At 32.6% G+C, this 11,904-nt stretch overlaps 1 protein-coding gene across 1 annotated transcript in view; it reads right to left on the bottom strand.

Annotated features, from left to right (window-relative positions):
- Positions 1-1,225: 1,225 nt before the first annotated feature.
- The window catches only part of LOC134722740 (hemicentin-1-like), a 21,399-nt gene continuing 10,720 nt past the window's right edge, over positions 1,226-11,904 (bottom strand). Inside the window, exons 5-9 of the mRNA XM_063586363.1 lie at positions 11,049-11,297; positions 9,439-9,699; positions 6,295-6,579; positions 2,915-3,220; positions 1,226-1,278 (exon numbers count right to left, since the gene is read on the bottom strand). Of these exons, the coding sequence (XP_063442433.1) occupies positions 1,226-1,278; positions 2,915-3,220; positions 6,295-6,579; positions 9,439-9,699; positions 11,049-11,297 (1,154 nt within the window). The remainder of the gene's footprint in view (positions 1,279-2,914; positions 3,221-6,294; positions 6,580-9,438; positions 9,700-11,048; positions 11,298-11,904) is intronic.

Raw genomic sequence — 11,904 nt, 5'->3', positions numbered from 1 at the left:
TACATGCATACATACATTTGTAGCCCATGAGTATCATGGTATTTTCGAGCCCTGTATATGGTTACTCTATTTTCCAGGAATACTTGTACATGCATTCGGTGTTTCAAATGGATTTATACAATGCAAATATATTCTGATTGCCAAAAATTGATTATCAATATAAAATTATTTTACTTATGGTCATTGTATTGCGGCATGATCTTTCAAACTTCAGAGTCATTACTTTTTTTCATTTTAATTGTAGAAAGAAATGATATTAGGAAGAATAAGAGCAATATCAGAGATCGACTTCCAAAGACAAATGAGGTCAGGATAAATCTTTTGATAAAGAAATAAACTTAAAGTAATAAAACCAAGACTTTCAACGATCATTATCAACCAAATTGGTTATATAGGACACTACTCAAAGCATGAGAAAAATGGCTGTGATATTGGTATTGGTAGTGTTAAAATCAATTTTATTTTAAAGTGATTTCTTTTCAAGAAACAGACTTTTGAGTGACAAAATTATTGTATTGTATAAACTTTAATGGAAAATAAATTGTGTTATTGTCATTTGTTCTTTGGTTGTATTTCCTTCACATGAAAAATAACCAACATTGTGGGAATTGATATTTTTTTTAAATTCTTTTACTATCAATTACTTGTAGGAATCATTTATGCTACATTCAGGCTACAGCTGTCCAATATTCTTTACCGAATTGGACAGTTAAAAGTGACATAAATGTTTCTAACAGGTAAATGATTACTTTAATAAAGAACGGATACAACAATATAATAACATGTACCTTTTATCCGGTTGTGTTGATTGATACAACTTGCTGTTCTCTAAATAAATATTATACATTTTGAATTAATTCAAAATATTAAATCAAAAGTTTTTTTTTACCTGAACGACTAGTTATACGAAAATAAGTCATTGGTTTGAATAAAAAGTGGTAATAAACATTGTTTAAAAATTGAATCGACAGTATAAACTTTATAAATGTCTTCAATGACAAATTTACCGAATATAACATGTTTAATGATAAAAAGAAACATATAACATACTTAAATATAAGTTTTTCCCGTTTAGTTTTAAAATGCAAAACATTTTTTATTATGAGTGTCCCCTCCATTCGAATAACAAACGTATTTCTTATAATAACTTTAACTGTATTAAGTAGCATCATGTTTATTACAGAAGGTAATTGTATATATATATTTTTTATAATTTTCCAACTCCTCATCTTCCGTATTGAGAGGACTCAGTACTACTAGAATGTTGTGTTATGCCTCCTTTTATGAAAAATTTGAAAAAGTTAATGTAATGTAATCACATGAATTTTATCAATATCGAAAAACTGTAATCTTCATATAAATTAACTGACATTAAGTCCTGTTACCTTTTTTAATGTATGTTCTTCTCCTCCTAATCTTCAATAGAAATACTGTCAGACCTACCACTATTAATATGAAAAAGGATGCACCTATGCTTGCACCAATACTCTTGGTTAGATTATTTTCCGAACTGTTATTTACAGCTGAAAGAAAAATGTATTACTCTTGCGTCTAGACTTACATAGTTCTTGCAAAAGTGAATGGAAAGAAATATTGTGTCAAACATAAATCTGTTTTTACTTAAAAAAAGAAATAGAAACAATCCTGTTTATCAAAATATTGAATTATTGTTGTACACCGTAAGCTTTCTCGGCAAAGCAAACATTTATACATGTTATAAAATTGAGAATGGAAATAAAATTGAGAATGAAAATGGGGAATGTATCAAAGAGACAAAAAGTACTATCCATAAAGTCCTTTAAAAATGTATCAACATGTTCTACGAATCTAATGAATTACTTTTCATACGATTTTTAAATGTATTTCATCACAATAACAAATGTACCAATATTTCAACATTGTTTTATTAGGTTAGCACAATTGTACATGTACGGTGTTCTGTCGCAAATAATGTTCTAGCGACGTGATATTATTCCGTCATTAAACGTTAACTCGAGAGACATTTGTGAGCTTTACCATTCAGAACATAATAAATTAAGACAAAAGAGAAGATGTCGAGCAAGACATCTGCTTTGTTTGTTTATTATTGCAGCTATCAAAAATAAATATCTTCAAAAATTTATAGATACGATTTTCCTTGGGTACAAACCGTGGAATTCAACACCGCAAAAATATATGATAGCTACATGTAACTAACAAAAATTTGAATTACAAAAACAAGTGGACCTAATGAATCGATAAGGCTTAATTATAAATGATCAAACGAACGATAATTATAAAAAGGCCATCGTTCAGCCCCAATCCAAAAAAACCCAAACCAAACCATACCAATACTAATTGCAATAATTTAAACATGTTAAAAGAGATAACACATTAAAAACAACAGCCTGGCTAAGGCACAGAACAATAAACGAAAGACAATAATGATATTCAGCCTCATAAGTGAATAACAAGTTATAAATAATTCAACGAGACAATCTATTTCAAAATTATTTAACAGATTGTTTTTATTTTTTGTAGTTACACGACTAGTCCAAGGAAAGGGTTTAGACTAATCCACGATCGCATTATTCAGTGTGTTACACATAAAGAAATATAATGTGTGGCTATCAGCTAATACACGGAACGTAGAACCGGGATCCTGGATATAATGAGCTGAACATGTTTATCCTGATAGAGTTTATGACATTCCACAGTTTCGGTTTTTGTGTCTCTTTCTAATCAATAAACGAGAATTTGCACATCTGTTAACAGTTTATTATTGACCACTGTTGTCTGGATTTGGTTTGTGAATGTTGGGCGCCACTCGAGCTACAAGAGTACTGACTCCAGATATATAAATGTATGCCTATGAGAACAGGTTATATACTTTTATTAGGTAGAAGAGGACCAAATGTCTATCAAACGAACTTACCTTGTGGCTTCACTGTGAAGGATTTAACATACGGAGGCCCTATGTTGTTATATGCAATAATTTTATAGACGCCATAATGTTTTGTGGAAAAGTCGGTTATATTCACAATTGACATATGTTCGACACTGTTAAATGAATTAATATAGTTCACTGTATAATCTTGTCCTGTGGCAGAACTTCTCATTGTCCAAATGATCATAGGTTCAGGGTAGGCTAGGAGAAATACTTTAATATTCAAATCACCGTTTTCTATAACTGCAATATCGTCAGCAACTTCTGGATATCTTTGATCTATACGTGCTCTGCCTAATTTAAAAAAAAAAGATCTTATTTCAAATCTTTTACATTTCGTTAGAAGAAAAAACAAAACAACTTAAGGTAGGATCAGTGCTTTTCGTCAACTTGGATAATTAAATAGTAGTGCATAATAGGTCAAGATTGCAGGAATGCAATTATCTATTGGAAAATTCATTTGAATGCATATCTGTACGAGTTTTTTACTTGAAACTTACTAATATATTTTTAAACGTTGATTTTTGTCTATCATGAAATTAACAGTGACGCTCGATTTAACAAATCCAACAACCCCTGATAATAACGAAATTGAAGAGTTTTGATCTGAAGATCCATTTTTCCTAAAAATCAAAGCAGTAAACAAAATTAAGGTAATGGAAAACTATATTTGATTTTAAATTTCTTCGGAGTTGTTAACAATACAAGATGAGGTAGGACTAACAATTGCTTTGAGGGTCTCCCGAAATACCGTAAAACTGTTAACTCGCGTAGATGTATCAGCCATATGTGGATTTTAAAAAAACTCTTAAGTAGATATAGGAAGATGTGGTGTGAGTGCCAATGAGACAACTCTCCATCCAAATAACAATTTAAAAATTAAACCATTATAGGTTAAAGTACGGCCTTCAACACGGAGCCTTGGCTCACACCGAACAACAAGCTATAAAGGGCCCCAAAATTACTAGTGTAAAACCATTCAAACGGGAAAACCAACGGTCTAATCTATATAAACAAAACGAGAAACGAGAAAGACGTATATATTACATAAACAAACGACAACTACTGTACATCAGATTCCTGACTTAGGACAGGTGCAAACATTTGCAGCGGGATTAAACGTTTTAATGGGCCCAAACCTTCTCCCTTTTTCTGAAACAATAGCATAACATCACAACATAGAAGAACATACGATAAAATATCAATTGGCAGACTTAACTCAATCAAAAAACGTATGATTACACAATGAACGAATAACTTTGATCTGCGATATCTGAATACAAATGCACAGTTAATTAAATGTTAGAGACAAACATTCATGACCAAAAGGCTAACAAACAAATTCAAACACACTGAGAAATATTTAACCAATCAATGTTCACTTTAGAAAAAAACCGGTTTTTTATAATCTTGAAGTTTATACAAATGTTGTAAGAATAAGTGAAAAATTGAAGATATTACAAATAATCCAAGCTGGTATACAGACAAGATCCATATAAATAAAAAATGACAAAAAAGCATTATAAACAGTATCAACAGGTCGAATTAACAAGAAAATACGATTTGAGAGTACTAAAGAACTTCTGGATAATTTCAAATCTCTATCTTTCTCTGGAAGTTACAATTATCAACAAAGTTTAGATTTTTCAAACCCTCAATACCATCATACCCCCATGATAAAGTGAACAACCGTTAAGAAGAAATAATCCACAATGCCTTTAGCTAGGCATACAACCAGGTTTTATCCACCATTTTCTACAAAAGAAATACCTGTACAAAATCAGGAATATAACAGTTCTTGTCAATTCGTTTGATGTGTTTGAGCTTTTGATTTTGCCACTGCTTTATTTCCACTGCAAGTTTTGTTAATTGTTGCGAATCACAACATCTTCTAACAAACAAACAAAAAACAATGGAAAAGGAGCAGATGCATTTTGCTATGGCTCAACTTATCTGATCAGCACAAAATAAAAACAGCATCTCACATTAAGAAACAAAGCAGAAACCATAAAGGTGGCGGAAATCTCTTATAATTAAAATCATAAGAGGTAAATTCCCAGACTAAGTGAATCATCCTTCGGGACCTATAGTATCTAATTTTATGCAATTAACTTATTTCTTATATTACAACATAAATTCAAATGTAAGTATTCCAATTGCACGCGAACAGTTAGTGTTTTTGCAATATCATTACGATATAATTTAAATAAGTTATGTTAAGCACTTCTCTGTAGGTTGCTATTGATTGTAAACCTAATACATTCTTCCTTTTCCAATGTTCAGTTGTGAGCGTTTCAAGTGACCGCTTTAAAAGCATGAAATTTATAACTGAGTATAATTTATAAATCAACTTGTACAAATCTAGCAATTTCTTGTCATTGATATGCATGCAGGGCTGTAAACTATAACATTATACAATTGGAAAATTGCATTGATAGAAGAAATGATATTGGATATGTTCCTTATGTCGTAACTACAATCCCCTTCCCTTTCAAAAATGTGACCTACCGAATTAGACTATTTTCCGGATTTGTAAGTAAAACGACAGGTGCCATATGTGGAGCAGGATCTGCCTACCCTTACGGAGCACATGAAATCACCCCTTTTGTTCGTTTTTGTTGAGGTTCGTGTTGCTTATTCTTTAGTTTTCTATGTTGTGTCATGTGTACTAGTGTGTGTCTGTTTGTCTTTTTTATTTGTAGCCATTGCGTTTTCAGTTTATTTTCGATTTAGAAGTTTGACTGTCCCTCTGGTATCTTTCATCCCTCTTTAATATGGTAAATCATAATTCCGCAAATGAAGTTAATAATGTTGATACATTGAACATAACAATGTAAACAAATATGTTCAGAAAATCCAGAACCATCATGTTTATTATAACTTCGAAAATTAAAGCTAAATTAGAATGTCTGTATCTATCAAATGTTTTCTATAACAAAAACAACCGTAATATTCAAACTTATCATAATGATATTTAAAAAGACGAAATTCAGAAGAAATCAACACTACTATGCGAGTATAGAAAAAAGTAAAATCACAAAAAATACTGAACTCTGAAGAATATACAAAACGAAAAGTCCCTAATTAATTGGCAAAGTCAAAATCTCAACTCATCAAACGAATGGATAACAACTGTTATATTCTTTAATAATAGGTACAGACATTTTTTTATGTAGACAATGGTGGGTAGACATATGAATAAGTTGTAAATGGAGAAATATTTGAGGTATGAAAATAGCCTAAAGTACATCACGCGTCAAAATGATCGTACTGGTTACTAAATGGGTTTCACAACGAGTCCAAGACTGAAACAGTGAAAATGCGGTGTTTAAACAATATACATTTGTGTAATTGTATTTTGTACTTACAGAGAACAAACAAATTAATTTCTCTGAATGCATTCACTAATTCACCTTCAATTACGTTACTGCCTTGACAACGGTATGTTCCAGTATGTAGACAGTTAGCTTTTGGAATTACATAGTTGCTTTTAAAAGTATGTTCATCTTTTTTCAACAGGGTGTTAGTGCTAGACAATATCCAACTTATGTCAGGTACCGGGTATCCATTAACTTCACACAGAAAGTTAACAGAGTGTTGTTCATCAACAGTATTACTATTTAAAATTTCCAATTTCAGAATCGTCGGTGAATCTATAATAGAAAAAAAAGCCTGCAAAAGTATCACCATAATAAAAGTTTTTATTTGAAACAAAAAACTATCATTTTAGTAAAAAGTATAGTAAAGTTGTCAATCTCCTACACCAGAAATATCAGGAATGGCTATCTGTTAACCTTGTATTTCGTATTGTAAAAAAGAAATACGCAAACATGGTCCATACAGTCTATGCATACACATATTTTGTAGATGACATTTAATTTGAATATTTCTATTTTTATCGTGTCATTATCAGCGCAATTTTCCACAAAACAAACCAACCAGAGTCCAACAATAACGTACGAGTGTTCCCAAAATACATCGTCTCTTTTTTTCTATTAAAATACCAATGTAATTAATAATTTCAAAGTTACGAAACAATAAACGATGTTCTAAAGAAAATAGGCAAGAACACACACACACACACACACACACACACACACAAGCACCCCCTACACACACACACACAGGAAAATATCCAGTCGAGAAAAAAGAAACGGAAAAAAAAGGACGCAAGAAATTGAACTCTTTATGAGAAAAGGTAAAATTGGTCAATTTGTTATATTTGATTTATATACTCGGTTTTCTATTTGTTATATTTGATTTATATACTCTGTTTTCTATTGTTGTTTTTTTAACATTTTATGCAGGTGTATAATTAAGGTCTGTTTTGTATGCATGTTTATTCTTAAATCATGGTATGGAGCGTCGGAATGCGGAATGTTTGGCTGATTAAAAAATGTATATACCGTTGAAATAAAATGAAATATTCTAGGCAAATAAAAGAAACGTTACATGCTTATAATATCGTTTAAATTTTTTATCACAAAAAATTGATAACAAAAATTAAATGGAATAGTTAGCTAACATGATTTTGAAGAGAACAAGTTTTCTTTATTGAAAACAATATTGCACATTTTTGGACAATTTTAACAGGACGAGTACAGAGTTCGGGTTAACATGTCAATATCTTGTATGACTACCTCTTGCATTTATGAACGCCTGACACCTCCGTCGCATGGAATCAATAAGACGTCGAATAAAATCTTGAGGGATGTTATTCCATTCCCTGAAAAGTGCTGTTCGGAGCTGGGCTAGAGTTTCTGGTGGATTTTGATTATTTCTGATTCGTCGTCTAAGTTCGTCCCAAAGATGTTCAATTGGTGATAAATCTGGAGACATTGCTGGTCAAGGAAACACACGAATATGGTTATTCTCCAAAAAAGTTATCGAAATGTGTGCCACGTGACAACGGGCGTTGTTCTGCTGAAAAACGTGGTTAAAATGATGTCTCCGAAAAAAGCTGGAGAACAGCGGGAGCCAGAATTTCGTCCCTATACCTTGTTGCATTTAAGTTACTTACGATGATTTTGGGCTCGGTGCGTTCCTGGTACGTAATTCCGCTCCATACCATGATTCCGCCACCACCAAACCGATTTGTTTCCTGCACGTACGCATCAGAAAATCATTCTTGCGTCTACGGTAGACCCTGGCTCTGTCGTCGCTTTTCAAGTTAAATTTAGATTCATCGGTAAAAATAACCTGTCTCCATGTTTCCCTATTCCATCGAACCGTACCCGTGTCCATTGAAGTCGTGCCATTCTGTGACGGTGCGTAAGGATAGATCCCTCCAATTGACGACGAGCTCTTAGACCAACTTGACGCAATCGGTTACACACTGTTTGAGCATATATTCTGTTGTTATGTCTTCCATGGGTTTGTCGTGCAGTTTGTGACGCGTTTACAAATTGATTCCGGAGATAAATGATGCGGATGTGTCTGTCTTGACGTAACGTCGTTTCACGTGGCCTGTCACTACGGGGGCGATCATTTGTTGTGCCACTGACAGTGCCAGTATCTCTAAGACGAATCTTAAGCCTTGCAATAGTCATTCTAGAGACATTAAAATGATTTGCAACCTGCGCTTGGGTCATTTCTGCTGCCAACATCCCGATAGATCGTACTCTCTCATTTTGGCGTAGACGGGGCATTGTTTTACCTGTAACGTTTTCAATTTTTTAATGCGACCTTTTTTTTAACAATCGTGTTCGACACAAAAAATGACAAAAAGGACAACTCGATTCAAACTGTATACAGGTAATTTTTTTGTAAAAAAATGGTTATTTGTTTGAAATCAGAAAATGACGTCACAACATTTCCGATATTTTTATAAATGAGTAAATTTGATAGATAAATCATTCAGGTAACGAGTTGTTATCATGAAAATATTTGAAATTTAATTTATTATTTGTGATATTTTTAAGATTAAAAACCAATGTAACGTTTCTTTTTTTGCCTTGTATATATTGGTCAAACGAAAAAGGTTTCAAATGAGTCATTTGTGTGCATTATTTAAAAGACACTTTTTATTTGTGTGCTATAGATGGTTCTTAGTCGTCAACCTCTGAAATTGTTTAGTATGCTCTCCGTCGGAATATCGAAATACCTTTTGAAAATTCCCCTGATAACCGAGCAGACAACAGTCCTAAATTTAAATAAAAACACCATAAAACTACGTCAAATGATACAAAAATTAGAACATGTATATTAATCTTTTCAAATACATCAGTTATATACTGATCACAATTATCCTCTAGCTATTTGGATACATTATACGGGTTTTAAGAGCTAAATTGGCAATGCATCATCCCTACAATCACTTCCTTTCTGCATGCTTGCTATGGTTGGTGACATAATGGGGAGATTATTTTGCTGGATTAGAATCTTGACTAATAAAACCTTCATCTGAAATGAATCAAACATTCAGATTGGTATAATACGGTACCCAAATTGTACAAACTAGTGTTTTGATTGTAGCAGGTGACTTGTAGATAACATTAGAAATGTTTACATACCAATGAGATTTATTGTAACACCAGCTGATACCATATTGCCGACAAAATTACTAGCATTACATGTATACGTCCCAGTTTGGTTCATTTTGATGTTCTTTAGAATTAAGACGTTAGTTGATACCTCTATGCCATTTGGTTTAATCCACGTTAAGGTGCAACCAGGGTGGCAGTCTGCTTTACATTTAATACTGGGAAAATCACTACCTTCATTTGCCACTAAGGATGTCTCATTAGGTGACAGTATCACTTTGTCAGGTCCGTCTGAAAATAAGAATTTCACAAAGAATAAGACCTATCACCTTTTAAAAACTTATAATCATGGGTAACACGGCGTTTTCAAATGTAAAGCAGCTTCTTGTATCCCTTCTAAACCATTTATGATACCCCCGCCTTTCTTAAGGATTTTATGTTGATCAGTCTTAAGTTTTCATGTATTGCTTTAATAGATTCGTTCATACTTTTGGTTTTGTTGTAATAGTATGGTGATTATATGTGGTCAATTGGCATTGTAAAAAAAGTTAAATTACAAAAAAAAAAGAACGCCGAGGAAAATTCAAAATGAAAAGTCCCTGAAAAAAGTTACTAAAATAACAACTGTCATGTTACTGACTTGAAAGAGACAGAGACTATTCCTTAAGTAGATAACAAGTGAATTAAACCTGGTTTGTTGCCTATCTAGAAGAGGGGGAAAAGATATCAGAGGGACAGTCAAAATCATAAATCGAAAATAAACTGAAACGCCATGGCTAAAAATGAAAAAGACAAATATACAAAAAATAGTACATTCACAACATAGAAAACTAAAGATTAAGGAAAACAAACCCCACCGAAAACTAGGGGTAATCTCAGGTGCTCCGGATAGGTAAGCAGATCCTGCTCAAAATGTGGCACCCATCGTGTTTCTCATGTTATTACAAACCCGGTAAATAGTCTAATTTGGTAGGTCACACTCATAAAAGGAAAGGGGATTGCCGTTACGACATAAGGAACATATCTGATATCAGTGAAATTCAAACGATTATTCTATAACGGTCAACCAACTCGTGATGGTGTCCGTATATCTACGAAGGAAAGATTTCAACTTCACCATTTGGACCTCTTGGTTTAATAACTTCGTATCAATTGGGAGATATATACCCCGTATGCAGGTGCTGCTGGTATGTTGCTTCTAAGAAATGGAAAGTTCACATTTGGAAAGCTCAAATCATTCCTTTTGTCGTAAAGTTTTCTGTTTAATCGACCCTCATTGTCAATTTCTAGATGTAAGTCAAGATATGAGGCTGACTTAACTGTATCTGTTGTTTCCTTTATCTCTAGTTCGATGGAATTGATGCGTTCACCATATTACCTTTTTATTTTATTTAATTTGTTTTTATATTACTATTTCACGTTGAAAAGTAAGTTATTGATTAATAACAAATACACTTGTCGAGAAATCATACAATAACGCAACATTAAGAGATTGTTGACAGTCTTATAAATACTATACAACGATGATGTGGAACAACTTAATAACAGCAACGTGAGGTCTCCTCAAAATGTACACCACAACTCTTTCATTCATGCGTACATAGTTTAACTTATCATGTCTAATATTAACGTAAACTTACAGTATACGAGGAGATCAATATTTGCAGTAATTGTACCAATTGTATTCCTTGCTTCACATTGGTATGGACCATTATCTGTCCGTGCTGCATTATTGATGAGTAACTGACTGGAGTTGATGACAGATACAAGTCCAACCCATCGAAAAGTGCACGGAGGACCACAAGAAGCATTGCATATCAATGGTCCAAATTTATTGCCTTCATTTACACTGAAGATCATTTTATTTGGACATATATTGGATGGAATTGCTGTTAAAAATACAAAATTAACCAGTTTAGTGCTAACGAATCAATGCGCTGCTGATTCTCTTTCAATTCTACAGAAGAATGAAAAGTATAAAGCTGCCACATCATGTATTTATTCATGACCAATAATCATGAAAGTTATATATTTAAGTAGCAAGAATATGTCTCTGCTTTCAATCAAAGTGACACATTAAATTGAAATCGAAGTTTACGTATATATCTGGTTCAATTCGGTTAAACACTGAATTGAACTCAAGTAAATACCAAATGTCGAATATATTATAAAAAAAGAATACATTTGCAGTGAGGACTGGCAATAAAATGCAACATAGTACGATACTACTACAAAATATCTGAAATTAAAAAACAATATGCCTAATTCTTTCATAATCCTAACTGCAGTCTCTTGTTTAACAGAGACAAAAATATTTATAGTCGGTCACATGATAACTGCACGAGTTGATCGTTTAGATTATAAATTCTTTTTGCAGTGATATCGGAACATTAACAAATAGTTTATCTTTGAATATCGTATAGATAAGTGTCTTTCGTTAATGATTATTTGATGATAATTTTTTTTTTAAAGAACCAGGTTTCAACTCCCTTCGGC

Source organism: Mytilus trossulus, chromosome 6, assembly GCF_036588685.1.
Source record: "Mytilus trossulus isolate FHL-02 chromosome 6, PNRI_Mtr1.1.1.hap1, whole genome shotgun sequence".
NCBI classification, from domain to species: domain Eukaryota; kingdom Metazoa; phylum Mollusca; class Bivalvia; order Mytilida; family Mytilidae; genus Mytilus; species Mytilus trossulus.
The sequence above is the reverse complement of the archived record's forward strand: the minus strand, read 5'-3'. Positions and strand labels throughout refer to the sequence as shown.